Source organism: Pectinophora gossypiella, chromosome 9 (genome assembly GCF_024362695.1).
Source record: "Pectinophora gossypiella chromosome 9, ilPecGoss1.1, whole genome shotgun sequence".
Lineage (NCBI taxonomy): Eukaryota > Metazoa > Arthropoda > Insecta > Lepidoptera > Gelechiidae > Pectinophora > Pectinophora gossypiella.
In genome coordinates, this window is record NC_065412.1 from 15117094 (window position 1) to 15140245 (window position 23152).

Consider the following 23152-nt stretch of genomic DNA (forward strand, 5'->3'; position numbering starts at 1 on the left):
GCCGAATGTTTGTGCTCTCCACTAAAATTCTAAAGGGATTTTCATGACTAAATATACGAACTCCCTACACATTTACTTACCTACTTACACTTTAGCCCCTTTGCATAACAGTCTTACCAATAGGCTACTATAAACCTCTGCCTACCCCTTCGGGGATACAGGCGCGATGCTATCTTTTGTTATGTTAGACTTACTTAAAGTAAGACTTTAGTGACAAGGCATACGAAACGCGACACTTGTCGTCGATCGTGCGTGGGTCTGTAAGCGTCCTAAGTCATCATCATCAGCCCATTAACGTCCCCACTGCTGGGGCACGGGACTTCCCTATGGATGGATAGGGAGATCGGGCCTTAAACCATCACGCGGGCCCAGTGCGGATTGATAGTTATTAACGACTGCTAATGCAGCCGGGACCAACGGCTTAACGTGCCTTCCGAAGCACGGAGGAGCTCGAGATGAAAACTTTTTTTTTTGTGGTCACCCATCCTATGACCGGCCTTTGCGAAAGTTACTTTACTTCAACAATCGCAGACCGAGCGCGTTAACCGCTGCGCCACCGAGCTCCTCGAGCGTCCTAAGTAATACGATGTTATTTTGTAGAGCAATACAGTTAAGTGCTCGACTCCTGCACTCTTAAAAGTAAAACGATGTCGTAAAGACTAATAGCAACAGATGTTTTACGTGTAAGAGCCAATCCCTACTAATATTATATTCGAAAGAAAACTGTCCGTCTGTTACGCTTTCGCGCCAAAACTAGTAAACCGATTTTATAGATAGACCTTGGGAAAGACTACAGGACAGTTTTTATTAATATAAAGATGGATTAAGCTTACGACGCTCAGTGGGTAGACCCGCTACAAGGTGGACCGACGATCTGGTGAAAGTCGCGGGAAGCCGCTGGATGCGGGCAGCGCAAAACCGATCGTCGTGGAGATCCTTGGGGGAGGCCTATGCCCAGCAGTGGGCGTCGTACGGCTGATAATGATGATGATGACGATGGAATAAGCATGTCGCACGCGACAATTGAAATCTACGCGGAGCAAGTCGCGGAAAGCTAGTAGAGATAATCTATTTTTAGTTCTCCCAGAAAAAGAGTTTGTTTACTTAATTCTCAGATGACTCCAAGACAGAACAGGCAGCCAGAGCAACCGAGACAGCAACTTGACTATCATAGTTTACAAAAATACTCAAAACAAATAAAACGTCACAAATTCTGTGCACTTTTATTGAAATGGGTTAATCAAGAAAATTTTGTTCCTGAATGTACCGCTCCATATCGAAAACAACTTGTTTAATTTTAGCTATTGTCATGTTCTGGCACAACAACTTGTCCCGCAGGTCTCCCCAACCGCCACTGTTCTCAAATGTAAACAAAGCATTAAACTCTTGACTCCGCAATTCAATGTCCGTGTAAACTTCTAGAGTTGGAGGAAACAAGTTGTCTTCGTACTTAGTCTTTATTTGCAATAGACGATAAACGGTATCCAACGACGTCAACTGCAGCATTCGTTCGTACAAAGTTTGCGGTTTGATCTTGTAAGCACGTGGAGTGTCACAGGATAATACTTTGAACCTGTCGCCATTCCCCTTCTTGTTCAGCGACAAGTAGAACAACGAACGAGACCAGGAGAATTCGTCGACGTTACAAAACAAGTCGAAGTGCGATACGATTTTGTTCCAAGTGGTTACGTCGAACGCCATAGCAGCTGTGTGATACTGCGGGTCCCAAGACGTAACCGCCACACGGTACGCCTTACTCTCGTCAAACACAATGTCACCAGTCAAAGTTCCCAAGGAAAGAAACTCGTACTGCGACAGCGGTGTAGCAGACTCCTTCATATAAACCACCATATATAGAAAGTCTTGCAGGAGAAATAAATCATCGTCTAAGAAAACTACCATACCCTCGTGCTTGCTACTGAATGTTAGATTCTCAAACACTTTATTGGCTGTCCACCACCAATGGTGCTTCTTTTCCACTGTAGAAGGGTGTCTATAGTAGCCGTGTAAATCTGGGTTATACGCTCCCGTGCAGTTCTGCGCTCGGGCCGTTGCAATATCTATGTAATACGGACAGTCACCCGCTTCGAATCCCGGAAACGTATCTGGGTTGGCTTGCAAGGAGTACGGGAAGTAAATTTGCAAAATGCGACAGAAATCTATGCTGCGGACAAACTCGTTGAGATTTTCATCGTAATGCGAGTGGGAAAATACCACCAACGCGTCTTCTATACCATGGACATCGCTCATTGACATTATAAGGTTTTTCAAATACAATGTAAGGGTTTTTACTTGTATCACCAGAATTGTTGTGTCCTTTTTAATTGGGCCGTATATATCTTGATTCAATATTGTTTCGTTTCTGTTGTACTCGTCTATCAATCGTCGTATGACGGATAAATTGAGTGCTGGTTGCTCTTTTTCTTTGAACATTAGGTAAAACCAGCCGTTTTTAGGTACCATCGCTTCGAACTCTGCATCGCGGATTTTAATACCTCGATAGACAACTATAAGAAGTAATAATATCAGTACGACGAGCACATTGCGAATGTGTACCAGGAGACACGGGAACTTCTTCCGGGTTCTACAGACTTTAATTTCATCGTCATATTTGATTTGCAATAAATTTTGCTGCTCCATTGTCCAATCAAGATCAGTGATTCCTCTTCATAATACGTTCATAAAAAATGTAAAAAAAATAATAATATAAAATAAAGTGTATAAAAAATATAAAAATTATAAAAAATAGTAAATGTAAAACATCAGCAAAAATCTAAAAGTGACATTTTCGAAGCTTTTTTTTTTAATTAGACATTCTGTTTAAAAAATATGCCTGTCATCCTAACAGAATGTACCTCAGAAATGTAAACCTACCTACTTAAATAAATAAAAAACTTTTTAAACACAATCTTCTCTCGTGTGGGCTTAGAGCAACGCGGACCTCCGCGGACCCGTGTGGGTCAATGATCAACCTCATTAAATATGGTGTCAGGATTACCTAATCCTACTGAGCCGCCAAAGACCACTGACATGGCTCATGTAAGGACCTCATGCTTGATATAGTAAATAATTGCCGGGACTAACAGCTTAACATGCCATCCGAAACGGATTATGTTACTTTCGGACAATCGGGTGATCAATATCCTCACCAAACGAGAGATCAAAGTGATTTTGTGGTATGTCCCCACCGCAATTTGAACCCAGGACTTCTTCTGATTATAAACCCAGCGCCCAACCACTGGACCACAGAGGCCAGCTATTTTCACAAATTGAAAATAGGTAGGTATTTGTTTTACAAGAGCTTATGTTTTACCATTGAGTGTAGAGTTTAAACGACCTAACAAAGTAAATATTCTAGATTTGAATCACGAGTGTAACGCCACGAAACACAGTGAGAATTTAAAGTCGACCCTGGTATCAGTGGATAAAACGCACTTTTCCACAGCGTCGGACTGGCCATATACTCGTTGCATTGCTAGCCGGGTTTCCGCTTCTGCCATCTCCCACGGTCCTGGCTTGCGGGGCTGGCGGCTACTAGCTCCCAGCTCTTGGGACCTAAATTCTTCTTCTTATCGTGTGGGTGTGAGGTGGAATACCAACCTCATCAACCCTGTTGCCAGGGTTATTACTTAGCCGCCAAAGGCCCCTGACATGACTCATGTAACGACTACATACCTACTTACATCAATTAGTAGTAATCGGGACCAACGGCTTAACGTGCCTTCCGAAGCACGGATCATCTTATTTTCGGACAACCAGCCTGTAATGTCCTAACCAGACTGGGGATCACAAAGTGACTTTTGTGATATGTCCCCACCGGGATTCGAACCCGGGGCCTCCGGATCTTGAGCCCAACGCTCAGCCACTGGACCACGGGACCTAAATGTAAAACTAGAACAAATAATTTGTTCATACAATGAGGAACTTTCCAGGCTACATTCCCCAAAAACAATACAGATGGCGTTGTACAGATCTAACGTGATAATTACCCATTTTCGCATTACTCGGTTACATAATGCCAGAGTTGCTCGATATTTAGATCAGACATGGTATAGAATTGTTGCTACTTACCTACAATAACAATAAGTAAGTAGGTAAATGATGTGTTATGCCTGGGTGTAATAACAAGAATCATCATTTTTATATTGGGTGGGTGTGAGGTGGAATACCAACCTCATCAACCCTGGTGTCAGGGTTATTACTGAGCCGCCATATACCTGTAAAGTCGTGAAATGTAAATAAATAAATATAGGTGTACCAGAATCTCATGGCAAATGGGGAAATAAAATTTCTATAGTAAGCAACACTCGGGTAATTGGATGGAAACGTCTTGATACTTTTTTTTTACCTATTGACGGACAATAAGGACATTATATAAAGTACTTATAGAGGTACAATGGTTTTATGCTACTGTTTATCCTTACTAATGTTATTTTGAGGAAGCGTTCAGACGTCGGGCCGGACAGGACTGTACAAGACAGTATTGTCCGCCCGGTCGTCTTGCATTACATCTGTTATCCATCATCATCATTATCAGCCCATTAACGTCCCCACTGCTGGGGCACGGGCCTTCCCTATGGATGGATAGGGAGATCGGGCCTTAAACCATCACGCAGGCCCAGTGCGGATTGCTGGTTATTAACGACTGCTTATGCAGCCGGGACCAACGGCTTAACGTGCCTTCCGAAGCACGGAGGAGCTCGAGATGAAAGCTTTTTTTTTTCGTGGTCACCCATCCTATGACCGGCCTTTGCGAAAGTTGCTTTACTTCAACAATCGCAGACCGAGCGCGTTAACCGCTGCGCCACCGAGCTGCTCTTGCGCCAACAGCGCCATCTACATATTTTTTTTTGAGACTTTTGGAATAACTTATAGGTACTTACATAAAATAAAATTAGGTGTCTGCAGGAATTTGGGCCAATACTGGGAGTAAATAAAAAAATATATTTACTTTATCATCTCGAGCAAGTCATAAAATTCCGTGATGTCGATCGGTCGCTCGGACAACGCATGTCAGGGGCTCTATATCGTTGATTATGAATTTGAGTTCGAATTTACGTTTTGATCACAGATAATTGATGTCACGTGGTTTTAAATTTTTGCCCGGTAAATGGCAATAGTCACATCATACATCAACATAACTGCCGAGGAATGGGTGTATATGTATAAGTAATATAACATCTGTCTACCCCTTCGGGAAAACAGGCGTGATGCCATGCTTTACAAGTAAGGAATTTCAGTCAACGAATACTGAGAGGGATGATTCAGCTCATTATTCTGAGTTAATATCAAGTGGATTTTTATCACAAAAGTATAGAATTAAAAATAACATCATGTATATTATGGTAAATAACTTTGGATCAAAAGTAACAACTGCAAGTTGTATCTGATTACTTGTTACTCTGCCCACTCCAATAAGGATCACCAGCATGACCAAAGATGTGCCGTTCCAGGGAATATTCCCAGAGTGAGAATATTCCCGTTGTAAAAACTTTTAAATAGTAATGACAATGGTCCCGATTCCTGTAGACACATCCTAATTGTACATTAAGTTATACCTGTCATTTTCTTATCCGCCGAAAAGGAAAAGGACGGATGATTGACAGCATTTAATTTTAGGAAGAATGAGTAAACGAATGAATAACCCGGACGAATCAAAAAGGTATCTCGCTGGTATGCAAACCGTTTGACGTGTACTGTCAACTTAATTCTGTCGGGTTATTGGCCAATGTAAAATTTTTAGACGGTTGTTTTAGATTTGTGCTGAAAATTGACGTGTGTTCCATTAATTTTATGCTTGGCGATTACCCATCTCTTTCCTTTTCAGCGGATAAGAAAATGACAGATATAACTTAAAATAAAATTAGATGGTATTTACAGGAATTAGCACCACTGGCTGCCTTTAAAAATAGAATAAGAATAAAATAAATTTATTTCTTTTTTCAAACTGTTCTTCCTTGTACTCCTCTGGTCTTATCTGCCTAAAAGTTAGGTAATAAAAAAAAATAGTTAGGTAATAGAAAAAGAGCTCTTTTCACATAAGTTTTACGCTTTTTTACTCTACCGGGAACGTTCCCAAAATGTGAACATTCCGTTATCATGCATGACATTATCCATCTTATCTATATTAATCTGCATGTCAGTATAACGAATCAAAAGTAACTGCAAACTAGGTACTTTCCAGCTAGGTACTGCTATGCCCACCCTATTAGGCACAACTGGCGCGCAGTGGTATGTATGCATGTTAAGAATGCAGGATTGTATTTAAAGAAGTATAAATTGTCTAATGGCCTAAAGTAGTAGAAGAAGAAATAGTAGAAGTAGTGTATTTTACATTTTTTTATATTTTTTTTCATACATACATACATAAACTCACGCCCATTTCCCACCGGGGTAAGCAGAGACTATAGAACTCCATTCCATCGTTCATGGTTTTCTGTTTTATTTTTTATTTTATTTTTTCATTAAATTTAGTTATCTAACTAAACGATTACGTTGTCTTACACTGAAAATGTTGTGTAATAATAAGCTTATGTAAAAGTCTAATTCCTGATGTAACTTTTACTTTATTTAATGTTATTATATAAGATGTTGGTGTACCTTCTTTATAAATAAATAAGTCCTTTGCGACATAATTTTAGGTTAGTAGCTAAGCTAGGTACCTAGTACTTTTCCTATATCCAACAGGGAACTGATTTAGGTACCTTCCTACCTACTATTTTTAATTTGTAGATTTGCCTCGCATGCCACTCAGCACTTTCAGGTGGATTTTAGTATCCGTAGTCCTACTTATTTCTTTTTAAAGGGTTTTTTTTTTTATAATTCCCATCTATATACTTACTTATATAGTAAATGTCTTATGTGAATTTTAAAATACTCTCCGTGTATATATATGTATGTATGTACCTACATATTTTATAGGCATATAATCTAAGTGTTGGTACCTACTACAGTTTTATAACAAAAAGTATTCAATAATAAACTAGAAAGTTTTATTTCATGTAAATAACTAGTAGGTACATTACACACTTATTTGTTAAGAAATTTACTTAAATAATAACTCGAACCAATTTTAAAATATACCATGATTTATAAACGTTGAAAACAAATTAAACATCTGGATTGCAAGTAATTCAGAATATAGTTTAATAATAAATAAATAATTTAAGAAACTCCACCACGGTAAACACGCTTGCCGGTCTTTTGACCGGGCACTTGCATTAAGGTTTATTTTCGAAACTCCCGCCAACTTGCGACCAGGTTGCCAACTTCGCAGCACTGCCAACCTAACGTGTATAATTTTCTATTTCGCAAGAATAAAATCGTAAAAGTACATATTATTGCGTTTTAAAAATAATTAGTAAATACTTATTAATATTTTAGAATTGTATTTTATGACAAAATATACAAAATCTCATGAGTATTGTAGTTCAAAAGATAATAAGTTGCTCAAACACTTCGCGTCCGGCCGCCTTATTTCGCCACCAGACGGCGCCTCTTGTACTACGTCACTCGTGTATCTATAGTTTCCTTCTGTTTTGAAACCCAAGCTTAGTGATTTAGTTCCTTGAGAAAAAAAATAAAGGTGATTGAAGTGTTTCAAGTGTGAATCTACACATTTCAGAAGATGGAGAAGAGAGTGGCCTTGGAACTAAGGGGAAGGACCCCATCACAGGTAAATAAAATCAAATTTTCAATGTATTGGAATGTTTTGTCGATACGTATTTCGTTAGGTACCTAAGTGTTCGGCATAAAAATTTGATTTTTATGGATAATTCTGCACTGTCTTCATTTGATATCATGCTATAAGTAATATGCCGCATAAATCCACATCCTAATTAGAGATGTGGCATGATTGTATAAAGAAATTAGCCATTACAGTTTGTTACGTTTCATTCATGTGCACATAATTATTCTACATTCTAGCAAATAAAATAGATAGAAACAATCATCCCTTGAGTTCCGACAAGTTTTCCTGTAAATTACAGCATGTTTCAGTTAAATAACGGCAGAGGAACCGTTTTTATTGTAAAATATTCAGTTATTGAGGTTAAGTGTTGAAACGTATAAAGGTAGGATGTGTTATGTGTTTATCATGAAAAGTGTAATTACGTGACTAAAATCCGAGTTTACATGCAAAATTATCTTATACATTTATTTTGCACATTCTAACAAGTAATCATCATTGAAATTTGGTGCATTTCAAAAATAGGGCTCATTGATTATGGGCTGTCAATGTCAATGGAATTACACAAAGTTCATGAGATTTTTGTATGACCACGTTAAAAATTGGTTTCTGCTGTTCGTACTTTGAAGTGAGTAGGTATGCAGCAGTAAAGTTAGAAATTGCAAGAAACACGTATTCATATGGTGTTAACTATGTCCAGTGGTCATCGTAATTTCGCGCCCTTTCACCTGCTAAACGCCCGGTTCGCAACAACTTGCTGCCGAAGCTTTTGGTGTTCTAAAGTGGTTTATGCACACGTCTCACGAACGCTAGTTTGGATAATATCATCAACTCATTGCACTTTTCAAGTCGCATATTGACGCACGCCTTACCAATACAGCGGCCATTTTTATTGCGTCGCGATGATTCGTGTCATCCGCCATTGCAAAATGAAAACGATCCTAATTCTATTCGCAACTGTTACACGCCCTTAACATTTCTTGGTAGAAACAAATATAAGAACACATCCCTTTTACGTTTCAATGGTTATTTCCGCGAAATAATCACACATTTCTAGGTTTTTACAAACTGCGCCTCTGCCTTTGACAACTCACACCATTTTGACGTTTTGGTTGGCTTGTCTTCAATAAATACTCAACAAGCCAGTTACAAAACTCATTAAATCAATACTGTCCCATTATCAACTCTGTGGCATTCAGAGTAATTGTAAAAATCTAGTATGATTTTCAATATATTTCGCATTTGGCGAACATGAACAGAAATATATTCAAGCATGTAAGCAAATAACCTTGGTAAACATTATAATGGCAGCAGTAAACCAGTGCTAGTTTACCACTTTGAAATAGGTAACTGGAATTCCCTATTTCTTCTAGGGAATAAATATTTTTTTCAGAAAAATTAAGGATCGTTATGTAACAAGTTTTTCACATTGCATTCAAGCTATAACAAAAGTCAAAAACAATAGAAACAAGACTACATACACATACATAGTATTCTTCTTATAGTATATTACTTTGTAGGAAATGTAGATGGCGCTGTACTCAACTATTATCTTGTACGAACACATTTTGAAATCCACTATGGGCACTGAGACTATCCCAAATATGTATACTTTTCTCATTATGTTGGCATTTTGTTGTTGTTTTTCATATATTTTAATGATTTTTATTAGAGTTATTTACCTTAAGCTTAGGAATCTGCAAACAAAGTCAGCACCAAGTTTGTAACTTTTATACTTACATAGCCTATAGTTATGGAAATAGAAATATACTTTCTTTTTTTTGCTACACAGGTTAAAGAGCTCAACTTGGACAACTGCAGAAGTACCAACATCGTGGGGCTTACAGATGAATATGTCAATTTGGAAATCCTCAGTCTCAACAATGTTGGTCTTACTACGCTCAAAGCCTTCCCAGCTTTACCGAAGCTCAGGAAACTGGAGTTATCGGACAACAGGATATCCAACGGGCTGAATTTCCTCAAGGGTTGCAAGAAACTGACACACTTGAATCTCTCTGGGAACAAAATCAAAGACCTAGAAGCACTCAAACCCTTGGAAGAGTTTGAGTATCTGAAAAATCTTGATCTGTTCAACAATGAGGTTACTACTATTGATGACTACAGGAGTAAGGTGTTTGCACTACATCCTTCGTTAAAGTACTTAGATGGGTAAGTGTTCTGAATATAATAGTACATACTATGTACATACTATACTGTTTATTATTTTATTAAAGTATCAACTGCTGATCCATATTTGCTCTGTAGATAAAAGAAAAAAAAAGAAAAGAAAAAATTAAGTAGGCCAATTTTGAGACAAAATTAAAAGCCTTTGCTTTTTGTAGTTAGATGCTAAATGCTAACTATGTATACTAAATCAATCTTCAGGTGAAAATCTAATCATGCTAATAACTGCTATAATATCCCATATCAATACAGTTCAAAGTAGTAAATATTAAAATATCAATTTATCAAATTCCAGTTTTGATAAGGAGGACCGAGAAGCTGATGACAGTGATGATGAGGAGGAGATGAACGGGAATAATGATAGTGATGAGGACGGAGAAGGTAAGATCATCTTAGAACCAAAGTTTAAAATAATAACAACAAATATTTTTATTGCTCACATATAAGTACATCAAAGCGTAGGTACAGAAACAGAGAAAAGTAAACTATAATTTATTTTAATTTAATTTAAATACAGCCCTAGTAGCATGGCTCACGCGACAAATAACGCGGGCTTTGACCAGCATATGCAATCTACGTAGATAAATGTCGTACGTTGGTAGAAATCCATGTTATTTGTTACATCTACGTAGACAGTGCAAGCTAATAACATAACTAGTGTGAGCCTACACAAAACAAAAAAACACTGCATTTCCCAATTGTTAAAATTTCAGTCTAATCCATAACATTTATCACATTGGCTTTATAAATAAAATTGCTAGTATTACATAACAGTATCGTCGTTTTAAAGTGACGTGATTTTTTTCAACAATACCTCGTTGAAATTAGCTTGTCTATTGCAAGGTTTGCAAAAATCACATTAGTATGTGACTTTTTAAAAAGGTGCTTACGTGATTTTCACTATAAGGCGCCTACCGTATACCTATCATTTCATTAGTTTTAATCAAGGCAAGAAAAATGGTAATGGTGTTAAAGTATAACATAGCATACTAGGTACATCTAATACTGTGCCGTGGATTGCAGATGTGGATTTAGACCTAGGCTGTCTGGTCATTGACGATGATAATGTAACCCAACGGCCTGAGGAAGACCGTACATCTCTCCCAATGATACTATATACAGTCTATGGCCTGCTATTCCACATGGGCTATCTATTGAAAAGTAAGCATCATTTGTGTTTGTGATGCTTTTCTGTTTATTTCAAAATTTTATTATAGGTCACCAAAATCGCCATGTGTCTAAATTATTGACCTACTTACATTATCTGTCCTTCCTTTAAAACTTCAAATAGCTTGTTTTTTTAAACAGTAATATCTAATAACAAGCCAGTTATATTCTGATAGAACTGCATTAACGACCCCTGAGGTCCAATGGTTGAGCAATGGGTTCTCATTGGGTTCTGTGTCGTGGAGACATTTCTGAAATCACCTCTAAAATGTATCTAATTTTTCTGGGCTTCGGAAGGCCTGTATCCTACTTACTGATGTATGTACGTACGTGAGGTACGTATTTACTATGTCTATGTCAATGGAAGTTGGCGTCTCTATAATAATTCTGACACCACGTTGCTGGCGTTGGTCTTCCTCCTCATAACCCAAACGAGAGAAGAACTACACTATTTGCACAGCAAATAGGAAAAAACTCATGTAAAACTGCGTTATCTTTTAGTATTTATCGAGTTATTTATCTGCCCCTCCTATCAATGTCGGAAAGGGAAGATTTCTCATGAGGGGAACTCGTAACATACATAAACAACCTACCTGTATACCCACTTCTGGGCACAGGCCTACCCTACAACCAGGGGGTGTATGGAGCATGCTCCACCATGCTACTCCACTGTGGGTTGGTCAAAAGAAAATGTAATGAAAATTGTTTGGTTCGAACTTGAACCCACTCTTTACGTTTTCCTTCTGTTGTTACAGGTTCTGACGTTGAGGAAGAGGAGGACGAAGATGAAGATGTTTCCCTGAGGGCAGTCTACAATGAGAATCTAGGTAAGTTACCACCTATCATGTTGGTCTAACAGAAACCTTGGTGAGGTGTGGGTATTTAATCATTTTAGAATGAATGTCCTCTGACTACATTGGGATATAGTCGTGAGCTTATTTTATGTTACTGTCAGAGGCTTTAAGAAGGCCACATTAAAGCAATTCATCTGAAAAGCAATATTGCAATTTGTCATTTGTGCATCATAAAATTAATTATAGCAAATGTAAATTTTTACTGGCAATAAATTTATTTTATTCTTATTCTTAAATGTGCAATGTCATGATATATCAAATAGTAATATTGCTTTTTAGGTGAATTCAATGTGACCCTGCTGCTAAGTTCGTATACTTGTGTGTAGGTTTTAAATCCACCGTACGTATTACATTACAACTAACCAATTTCAAACCTATCCAGACAAATGCCTGGCCTCCGGACCCCAGTGCTCTAACCACTAGACCACACTGTTACCACTGACGTCTTCATTGATTTTAATGACGCTGACGTGTTAATTGGTTTTAATGACGCTGACGTCTTCATTGACTTTAATGACGCTGACGTCTTCATTGACTTTAATGACGCTGACGTCTTCATTAAGTGTATTGTTCTCGTACAGAGGAGGAGAGCTCGGCGAGCTCCCTGTACGAGGGCAGCGACGTGGAGGAGGAGGAGGATGATGACGACGACGGCGAGGCGGGCGACGGCGACGACCACGAACACAACGCCAAAGCACAGGGTATGTACATTCAGCCCCCTTCCACGGCAGCCAGTGCAAAATGAACAGCGTTAGTTTACAAAATACTCGTACTGCCAGTGCTACTGCAGCTGCCCTAAGCGCCTGTAGGAAGACAGTGTAAACAAGTAAAGTACGCGCCATGAAAGAAATCTTGCCGATTTCAATGGAGCCGAAATTATTAGGGGCCGTCCATTAATCATGTGATGTTTTTTTTTTAACAGCCTTTATCACGTGTATTTTTTAATAAGTACCTACCAAATTAATTGCACGAAACGCCGCTTTTCGGTTCAGTATCGCGCGTTTGCCGAAAAATGAATACTCGTGATATATTACTACCCCCCCCCCCCCCTCCCCCTTATGATATTTCGTGATTTTTTTCATGGACCTCCCCCTCTCGAGCCCCGCATAATTAACGGACGGCCCCTTAGTTACAATAACACTATGCAGATACCACGATGCCAGCGACTTGTTTTGGGGACTCTAAAAAAGGGTTAAAAGGGAACAACAAAGATCATTACATTATAATCTAACGTTACCGATAAGTTGTGACACGTAAAACTATTTTTAGCTACTGTTGTACCCAGCAGACTGCCTGTTAGAAAATGGAGCAATATTCGTCCTTAAGCTTTGTTTTATACGGGACTAAACTGATAATATTTGTATTCGCAGACGGCGATGAGAACGCGGACGGCTCGCCCGAGGAGAGCACTCGGGGTAAAAAGCGGAAACACGAGGACGACGACGAGAATTGAGTGTTGCCTTAGCGGAGTATCGTACTAGTTTGTAAGTGTACAGCGCTCCGATGCATCGGACAATAAACCTCTGTCGCACCCTCACCGCTACTAGTTGTCATTGGTGAGATCCCGCGGCACGCTTCACCGCGCACGGTATGTGCCCGTACTCTCACCCATCGTTGTCTTGTGTGAAATCTGTAGTTTGTTGTCCGACAAGTTAATGTTTCTATTAAATTGTTTATGTAATAATCATTTTTTATTCTATTGACATGCTTAATTTTAGTCTAATCATTGAATGGAAGTGCATGATTTAGGATTAAATTAAAATAGCTCTCGAAGATTCTTAAACCTACAACTTTGGTATGAAATATATTAATTAGATTTAAGTGAGTGAACATGAGCGTTGAATGATATAATTTCATGTTCTTTAAATGGATTCCTTTAATTCTTGGGCTCCGCCTGTGTGTTACGTGTTGATGTGACGACCAAGTATTAGGACTGATAATGGACATGCAGTAATACAAAATTTACCGACATTGGTGTCAATTTTCGTGTAGTGAAATGTAGTGTCTGTCTTTCTGGACTGTTTACAGTTAGAGAAGGAAAAAAAGTACAAGCTAATTGACTTGCCTGAAGCAGGTCGTTCGTCGCTCCCTCAGAGAATCCTCCGAGAATGTTGTTAGGTATCTAGCACATAGATGTGTTTACAATAAAGGATAAGGGTTGAGCTACATCTGCCCGTACCGTATCTCTATTTCCTGTGCTTCTATCTTTTTCTATAACTCAAAACCTTTTTGCCAAAGCGAGATAATGCCACCGCCCGCGGCGAAAGCAACGAAGCGGTCGCAGTCAGCTCTTAGGCCAGATGTAGTTCAACCCTAAACACTCAATTACTCCTGTAAACTTTTGTTGTTCATATTCTAAATTAATGCTTTTAAATTAAGAATTTGAATTTTACCTCTTAAGAGGACAGTGAGTTATGTTGAATTCATTTTCGTAATCTCACTAATGATAACTGCGAGATATTCATCGTTTTCCTAGAATTAATCCAACGGGCGTAGTGAATAACATAATCTTTGTAATTAGAACAATCTTGGTGTCTCATGAGTTCAAGAGAGTATTTTTCTACAATCTTTTTAAATTTTAAAAGAGCAATTTATGCACTAAAGATATCAATGATAAAATAATATGAAATGTTTGGTTGATGCATATGGTGAACGTGCCAGATATGTTGAAGATAATTTTAGTTAATAATTTTATTGTATTATGTAAGTCATTAAGTTTAAGTAATTTACAACTTGGCCTGTTGATATATATTATATTATAATCCTATTAAGACTTTTATTTCTGGGATTGTAAAATAAAAGCTAAACATACATTTTATGGTTTTATTTCAATAAATAAGTATAAGGTGGGTTTGGATATAACAAGAGGAGATACTCACTTAGCGGCGTGGCAGCAGGAAGCGAGAGAGGTAGGTACTTATAGGTTGGTATAAAGTGGAGAAAATATATCATCGCTGACGTCACTAACTGACGTATCTAAAATTTTAAATTGTAATCAAAATGTCAAGTTTGGTGGCGAACTTTCATATTATTTTTTCTATGAAAAAGGATAGTTCTAGCTACGAGGTAACTTGTTCCTTGTTGTTGTTTTTTCATGTCGGAACCCAATTTTTCACGAAAAAAATATGAAAGTTTGATATTCACCCATTTGCACCCTAAGACAAATAATTTTAGCAAATACTGCAGACACGTCCGTTTGCAATATCACCCACGATATATGGAAAGTTCCTCATTGCAAGGACTATCGATAGTTGTTGCAATAGTCAGATAGTGACTAACTATAGATACTATTGTTTTTTTTTTAACTACCGATAGCAATACCATGGTATAAGACCAGATATGCTCAATCCTATGACAAGCCGCCATTGCTAGCCCTTTGATAACGTATGTGTTAACATTAAATTGGTATCTGCAACATTCCAAGGACTTAAATTTTATTATTGTAATAGTAATTAAATACATCAGTCACTTAATTTCAAGACACATACATATATAAAAATCTGTAAGTAACTCTTTTACTAAAATTTCCTTGCAAAATAAATATAACAATGGTCGTGGATACATATTTTTTTTACGAAATGGCAACGCAGGGTGATAGGACGTCAGCTGGGCTAGCCTTGAAATGTTAGCTGTCAGTTTTGAGCATACCTGGTGTTCTTATACCGTGGGTACTTCAATTCATGCAGTATAACATAAATTATCCCCAAGAGTACAAACATCAGCTATCTTGTTGCTCCAAGAACTGCTGCAACAGCGAGGTGTCGATCGGTATAATGAGGTTCTCGCTGCCATCGTAAGTTCTCTTCATCTTCACCAACTTGTGGTCTAGGAACTCTGTCAATTGAGCTCGGAGGGCCAGGTCGGAACTGACTAGGAACTGCTCGCGAGACTTCGAATACAGATCTTTGAAAGGCAAACCTGAAATAATAAATTTGAACTTAAGTCACATAAACTCTTTATTTTTCACTTTCCTTCCACCGACTGCAATTGGACTAGATTAAAAAAAAGAAACGGAAACATGAAACAGTAGGACTAGGGCCCTGTGCTGGAAGGTTTTCTGGCCACGTGTTTCCCTCAGCGTTACAGATTCCGATGTGGTAGTAGTTTTACAGCTAGTTACATAATATGTAATTTAATTTTTGACGTTCAAATATGCGTAAAAGAATCTAATTTATATAGTTGTGTTACAATATTTAATTTACCTTGATAATTCGCCTGTTTATGATTCTCAAGTTGGTACTGTATGATGACGTTGTAGATGCCTTTAGCGTTGGAAGTGAGGGACTGGAACACGCTTCGTAGCGAGGAGAGCTGTAGCGCGCCGCTGCGCTGCGTCATCAGGGAGTTCTCGAAGGACGTCTCCGCGGAGTACGGCTGGAAGGTCGTCGCGTCCCACCACGTGAACTTGAACTTGCTCAGCTTCGAATGGTCCCATACTGCGGGAATAACAAACTAGATGAGCGATCCAGCGGGTTTCGCACCGTAAGCGTGCGACTCTTTCTCGCCTCGACATACGTCACCCGTCACTCTCTCACAGTACTGCACAGAAAGAAACAGATGATCTCTGTCGCGGCGAGAAAGAGTCGCGTGCTTACTGTGCTCTAAGCCTGTAGGATACATTCCTCAAAAATAACTTAGATGGCGCTGTCGAGATTTAACGTGAAAATTACGTATTTTCTCATAACTCTGGTACATAGTTATTTAAAAATACAATGTAATGGCAGAAGCGTACATAAAAATAATTGTCGCTTGATATTTGGATCACATTATGCATATAATTATGTTGCTACCTATATTGCTTCTCTTTACTTTGACCAAAATAATAATGGATGGAAGATGTCATTGTGGCTGGCTGTAATAAAAAGGGTCATCATTTATACCCAAAAACAAAGATAAAAGATGCATGTCTGTTATCTATGAAATTAGAAAGTTAAGCAGAGGAAAATCTTTACAGTCCACTAATTTTAAACTTAAACTAAAATCTAAATAAGTAAGAACAAGGCATATTTAATTACTGGATTACTCGAAAATTTGAATTGTTCATCAATTGATACAAAAATCACTTCACGCCGCCGACCCTAAAAAGCCGGCGCGCCGCCGCCGGTAAATTTTGGGTCGGCTCCGACCTCTAATTCCGACGTACCTCGCAATTTATTTTTTATGTCAAATATCTATAAGTAAATAATTCTGTATACTTACATAACGGCGCGTTGATATGGTCAATCGTCGCTACAGTGTGGACGTTGTTAATTTGCGACAGGCTCGCCAACATTGCCTGTGCCTTAGCATTGCGCAGCATCAACCCATCAATATTATGAATCATTAAGAACAAATCGGTCCCACTCTCCGTCAATTGACTGTCTATAAGACTCACAATGTCTCCCACATTTGAAGGCACTGTAGTATTTCCTAACAAATCAATTATAATACTTTCCAAAATGCTCTTTATTGTTAGACTTGGAAAAAATCCATTGACGACAATACACGGGAATTTTTGCAACTTCTCGACTTGAAATTGTTGTAAGATCAAGCGCTTAGACCCAATACCATAAAGGACTATGTTGAAATTTTCGCTCAAAACGTAGAGCCATTTGTCAAACAGCTGTTTATGGGACTGGTTTAGTTCTGAAATGCACTTTTTATGTTCTTCTGATATGTGGATGTGTTCATCCAAATTTCCATTGAGATTCATGTTTTTCAGTCTTGCTAATGTGTGGTCGGATGTGGCTATCTGCAATAGATAAATTGTATAGTCTAAGTAGTTATACAGGGTGTAAGTGACATTGTAACGAATACTGAGGGGGATGATTCAGCTCATTATTATGAGTTAATATTAAGTGGAATTTTGTATTTGTTACGATGTCACTTACACCCCATACAAGTACATATGGGTGTTAGTGACACCGTAACGAATACTGAGAGGGATGATTCAGCTCAAAAGAGTTATGAAAGAATTATGAACCTGAACATTTGAAATGCCGGTTTTTTACAGAAGCGACTGCCTGTCTGACCTTGCAAACCGCGAAGGGAAAACCAGCCCAATACAGGTTAGGTCATATACGAAACGCATTTCTCGGGAATGTTTTCGATCACCGCTGAGCACGTGATAATCATTTATTAGCGGTGAATTAGAAAACAATTTCAATATCATTGGTTTAGGCCGGTGCTGGGATTCGAACCTGGGACCTCAAAGGGAAAGTCAAGTGTCTTACAACGGGGTTACCACGGTACCTACTGTCCGCGCACTACTTACGTAATAGAAACAAAGAAGAATATAATAAAAAACAGATTACCTTTTTGCTGGAATGCATCATGAAGTAATTGTCAGGGGTGACGATGTATTCAGAATCCTTCTTGCCTCGTGAATTCTTGTGTCGCGCTGCTTGCTGTTTCTCAGCTGGTTTCCTTGGCATTTCTTCCTCCTCTTCAGAAGCACTTGCTGATGATAATGCAGTCTTGGGAAAATACAATCGTTTTTTTTTATAAACAGGTTACAATATACATTGTTTTAAGTTTGCGCGGTTATTACCATCCCCGAATACTGAGGGGGATGATTCAGACCATGATTCTGAGTTAATATCAAGTGGAATTTTCCGTCGCAAAATTTATGTTTTTTCTTATATATTTTTTTAATTATTTTCAATTCTATACTTTTGCGATGGAAAATTCCACTTGATATCAACTAAGAATCTTGGTCTGAATCATCCCTCAAAGTATTTGTTACGATGTCATTTACACCCTGTATAGACCCACTCCTGTTAAGGACAAAACCAAAAATAAAAATCATCGCGAGCATACACGCACACCCAGGCCTGCGGTATGAACTTATGCATAATGTAGCCGGGATAGTGCAAGTATGCCGCGTCACTTGGACAACTAATAGCCTCATCCAATGTCCCTAAGCACAGGTAAGGTGTGTTTTTTTTTGTGATTGTATCTTGCAATTAGTCTATCAAGCAGATGAGTTGGGTTTATATCCTCCCTCCCAGCGAAGTCAGTCCTGTCTTTGAAGAAGTCATTCAGCCTGACTGTCCTTATCGAAAATGTCTTGTTTCTTTTTGTATTTTTTTTTTGTTTGTTGCATTTTCATTACTAAAGTTATTAAGTAAAAAGTGTATTATTGTATCTCTAATAATAATAAATAAAGTATGTCAATTTGGGAAGACTAAGTAATACTAGTTTAGGAGTCAGGGTCATTTATAATTGTTACTTGTTTGATGTACTCAATAAACTTTCTTTCTTTCTTTTTTAGACGACGTATGGTTTCTGGAATAGTTGCCCTGCAAGCTGATTTGAGTGCATTCATAATCTTTTTTTGTACTGGGGTCCAAAATTGCTTATTTCTTCTCTGACCATAGGTACATTTAGAATTTCGTGCACTTCTATTGTTTTAATGAACCACGGTGCGTTAAATAAATAAAACAAAAATTTTGTAAAAGTAAGTTACCTCATTTTCTTTGTCACTCTCATCAGGTACGAAGTCATCGCTGCTACTGGCTGAGAAGTCACTCTCAGCACTGTCACTCTCCACTTCCTTTATGATTCCTGAAAAATATAGAAAAAGTGAAAATCGTAATTGTAATCGTAAGTGGTACAGTCATGAGCAATATCATGTACCCACTTTAGAATCCTCTAGCACAATTTGACATTTAATGAGACTTATGATTTAATTTGTCAAAAAAGTTAATGTGACATGGTTTCAAAGTGTGTACATATTAGTACTTGTCACTGTACTCAAAATCATAGTTAAAGACCTGATGCTAAACCCGGCATATTTTGAGAAAGTCGCCATAGAACAAAAATATCAACTCACTAAGACGCTTCAAATGAGGTATGTCTGGAATCTGTTGACAGGGGAAATTTTGACTCATTGTCCTTTGGCTTTCAATATCTTGTTTAATACTAGAGATACAGTTAAAGTCAGTGGTGTGGGAATGCTTCATCTCAGCAAAACAGCATTTGAATGTAGCTGATTGCAGATTGTATTGCACCAGTAACATGTGACAACATCATAATGAACTATTTCTATTCCATTCTACATAGGAACTCATGGCATTGTCATTTCTTTCTAACTCCTTGATTTTGGATGGCTGTAACTTTTACTCTGTTTTCACATTTGGCTTCCAATTTACATCTATTTTGCAACTATAATGAAAATCTTATAGATTAACTTTTTTAAAGTTATTCCTATTCTACTCTAACTAACATTATACACATTTCTAGGCAAATACCAAGAGATCCACTGTAATAAATCATAATGAAAGTGAACTGATGTACCAAGTTTTGGTATATTATTTCTGTCATTTTTATCTCATTATCATTAGCTCAAAGTTGTATTTTATAAAAAGAATACTTACTCTTTTTCAAAATCTCCTTAACATGTTTAGGAGTAGCTTCTCCTTTACCAAATGGACTGACTAAGGACCCCTTCACAAGGCTTTTTCTAGGAGTCCTTAGTGGGGATTCCACAACTTTAGGTGAACTAACAATTGTAGCTTTGACTTTGTTTTGTAAATCCAGTTTGGTGTGCCGAGACTTGAATTTAAAAATGTCTTGGCCTTCAACATCATCAATGCTGAACAACGCTGAAATATAAATTTTAATATAAAAACAAAAGATACAATAATATAATATTTTTATATGTATTGGAATTTAGAACTGATTTAAGAGAAATCTAAAACTTATTCCGTTTTTTATAAAATCAGGAAACTCGATACGATAAATGATTGTAGAATAAGCAAAGAGAAGTAGGACCTATGTTCCTATCTCAAGTCAGGATTGAAGCAAACGAACATCTAAAATCTCTGGTCTTCAATACCAGATGGCTATAACATTTGATTTTATGCTACTGCCCCTTCCAAAAACTTTTGTTTTCAATGTTTATCAGAGCATATTTTTTGAAAGTCAACATTCTATTTCAGTTCTATCTTACTATACTATTGGGATTTACAGTCATGGTCATAAGTAGTGTTTATTTATCTGTAATAAAAACATACCTGTTGGTTTGAGCTGCTGAGTTTCATCAATATTCTCCTCATCAGAGCTTTCCAGTTCTCTTTCCACTCTTCGTTTAGTCGGGGATGATTCCAAGAAGTCACCATATTTCTTTGGTTTCGTCCTCCTCCGTACTAGTCGCCGTGGAGAGTCAGTTTCCGAATTCATGACTGAAAGAGTAAAATCAATAGAATTGTAACTCATTTTTTGGTATTTATGTTTGCTAAACTCACCAGCATAGCATAGTTTCTTATAGTTTTCATATAGTGTTTTGGTACAGTAAAATATTATTATTAAATAAAAAATACCTGATAGATATATAGGTAACTAATTTGTCCAGAAAACCAACTGTTGTGTAAACCACAGGCAATGTACAAAAAACAACTTAATCTTGTAATAGTATATAACAATATAATATGCTTAACATTTTACGCATCCATGAATCTGCACTTCTTGTATTTATTACACTAGAACTACCATTATTACAAGGAAAATATATTTTTTTTTTTTTTGTTTTGGTTTTCCCCGAAGGGTAAGGCAAAGGGAACTATGCCCATACAGCCATGTCTGACGTATTTTTTTTCTTGATGATTAATGAAATGATGAAAGGTGATGATGATGAAACCTAAGCCCCCACCCTCGGAGTAGACTCCTACTCCGAACCCCAAACGAATTAACTCAAAAGTCCGCATAAACTTTTGAGTTATGAAGCGGCTTCCCAGCACGAAGCGAAAATAGGCAGATACACTTTGTTTATTGAATACTCCAATATAATAACACTCGCGAATGTCTTCCGACTAACTTAATGCGATCATTAACCACAAAACACTACTTCGTATTAATTATTTAGATTACTCAATGAAGAAAGCAACTGTCCCGTTCCCGTTTCCCGCCGAAAAGCCCAAGGAAAATATAATATCAGAACAATAAACACGCGGGAATCTATTTTGTGAATGACATTTTTAAGTTTATTTTGATTCGATTTATTACCTTCTTTACCCAAAACAGAGATAAGTTGATCGCGTTTTGACGCTTTTTGAGCAAGGACCAAGGTCCAATTGACATGCTTTATCTCTTTCTAAAATATTATCTAGGTCTAGGCTATAGGTATATTCAATGATGATTCAATGTCACAAACACAATCTCAACTTCTTACCACATTTTTTTAAGTTTTTAGCTTTATTAGTAGTCTAGATTTTATCATTGCTTTAGTTATTGTTCTGAGTCATTAATTTCCTGAATTTTGTTATTTAAGTATCACTTTTCGGCCAATGATCTAGTAACCAGAGCTGTAATAAATTAAAAAAAACTTCCTACCACAGATTCACTCTCATGTCTCTTATATAGAAAAAGTTTTCGGCCTCTAAGCGACGGGGGTAATTTCAACCGCGCCCCTCACTCACCCCAACTACAACCCCGATTGTCTACGATCTGCCATATTATATTTTTTTATATAATGTAACTTTTTTATAATTTGTACGCGTATGTATGTCTATCTATATAATATTATACGTTGAATATCTCTCGTCGCATAGGTCAGCTGGAAGAAATCTCTTTGTTTAGAGATAAGCTTATCTGTACTGTCTGTTTTCTTTGTATGTTCCTTGTGTCTGTTTTATTGTGTACAAATAAATAAATAAACGCTAATGGCCGTCGTTCGGTGCGCTTAGTTGGTGAAGTTTTTGTGGTATTTTCCTGTGCTACTTCGTTATATGTGTGTCGAGTCAAGCTTTGCTCCTCCGTCTTTATATCCAGAATCTTCATTATATTTTCGAACCTACAGATTCATTATCCTTGTGACTCTTTTTGTTCGTGAAAAGGAAGTGATGTCCAGAAAATCGAAACCCTTTCCGAAAAGAAGCTTATCCAAACCCGTCTCTTGGTACACCTTTTACTGTACTGGTTTTGACCCCTTTGTCACAAAAAAATATGTCAACGGGCCAAAGCCCATAATGGGACACTCTCAACCAGACCATTACTGACGATGGATGATGGCCATTTTGCACCCGCAGATTTTTTTGCTGCTTCTACAGAGCACTTAGCGTAAACTCTATCTATATATTGTTTATTGTACTTCTCTTCAATATCTAAAATATTTCGTCCGTAAAGAGGCTATCATGCTGTCAGTTTTTCGCGTCCTGCTTTAACAATTCCCGGGATCTTTTAAGCCTTTAATCGAGCGGCCGGCTAGTTCTTTTCTTGTTCTAAACACTTCATTTGTACCTATCAATAGTATGGTGCACATCCTAAGCGTAATATTCTATAT

General features: G+C 37.6%; 3 protein-coding genes across 4 annotated transcripts; 1 reads left to right on the plus strand and 2 right to left on the minus strand.

The window, feature by feature from the left end:
* Positions 1–1236: 1236 nt before the first annotated feature.
* On the minus strand, positions 1237–8784 carry LOC126369836 (alpha-1,6-mannosyl-glycoprotein 2-beta-N-acetylglucosaminyltransferase-like). The gene is made up of 2 exons (XM_050014401.1): positions 8560–8784; positions 1237–2665 (listed from the first exon to the last, which is right to left on the minus strand). The coding sequence occupies exon 2, from the start codon at positions 2638–2640 to the stop codon at positions 1237–1239; it is 1404 nt and encodes a 467-aa protein (XP_049870358.1). The 5' UTR covers positions 2641–2665; positions 8560–8784.
* LOC126369702 (acidic leucine-rich nuclear phosphoprotein 32 family member A) lies at positions 7489–14705 on the plus strand. Its single transcript, XM_050014270.1, has 6 exons — positions 7489–7675; positions 9480–9856; positions 10167–10252; positions 11794–11865; positions 12474–12593; positions 13263–14705. Exons 1-6 carry the CDS (start codon positions 7628–7630, stop codon positions 13343–13345), a joined length of 786 nt encoding a protein of 261 aa, XP_049870227.1. The 5' UTR covers positions 7489–7627; the 3' UTR covers positions 13346–14705.
* LOC126369638 (origin recognition complex subunit 2) lies at positions 14702–21983 on the minus strand. 2 transcript variants are annotated; one of them, XM_050014169.1, is made up of 9 exons: positions 21802–21878; positions 21319–21372; positions 20889–21056; positions 20250–20477; positions 19340–19437; positions 18186–18347; positions 17092–17623; positions 16095–16328; positions 14702–15810 (listed from the first exon to the last, which is right to left on the minus strand). In XM_050014169.1, exons 2-9 carry the CDS (start codon positions 21320–21322, stop codon positions 15611–15613), a joined length of 1626 nt encoding a protein of 541 aa, XP_049870126.1. In that variant the 5' UTR covers positions 21323–21372; positions 21802–21878; the 3' UTR covers positions 14702–15610. The 2 variants fall into 2 exon arrangements, with proteins under 2 accessions (XP_049870126.1, XP_049870125.1); XM_050014168.1 differs by lacking the exon at positions 21319–21372 and having other exon boundaries at positions 21877–21983.
* Between the last annotated feature and the right edge of the window lie 1169 nt (positions 21984–23152).

What these genes read in the sequence shown, in the direction of transcription:
- LOC126369702 (XM_050014270.1), top strand. Translation starts at nt 7,628, where the DNA reads ATGGAGAAGAGAGTGGCCTTGGAACTAAGGGGAAGGACCCCATCACAG. An exon ending in GGGGAAGGACCCCATCACAG is followed by an intron (nt 7,676 to 9,479) that starts GTAAATAAAATC and finishes TTTGCTACACAG; the next exon opens with GTTAAAGAGCTCAACTTGGA. An exon ending in AGTCTACAATGAGAATCTAG is followed by an intron (nt 11,866 to 12,473) that starts GTAAGTTACCAC and finishes GTTCTCGTACAG; the next exon opens with AGGAGGAGAGCTCGGCGAGC.
- LOC126369638 (XM_050014169.1), bottom strand. An exon ending in TGATGCATTCCAGCAAAAAG is followed by an intron (nt 17,624 to 18,185) that starts GTAATCTGTTTT and finishes TATCTATTGCAG; the next exon opens with ATAGCCACATCCGACCACAC. An exon ending in TAAACAGGCGAATTATCAAG is followed by an intron (nt 15,811 to 16,094) that starts GTAAATTAAATA and finishes TTATTATTTCAG; the next exon opens with GTTTGCCTTTCAAAGATCTG.
- LOC126369836 (XM_050014401.1), bottom strand. Translation starts at nt 2,640, where the DNA reads ATGGAGCAGCAAAATTTATTGCAAATCAAATATGACGATGAAATTAAA.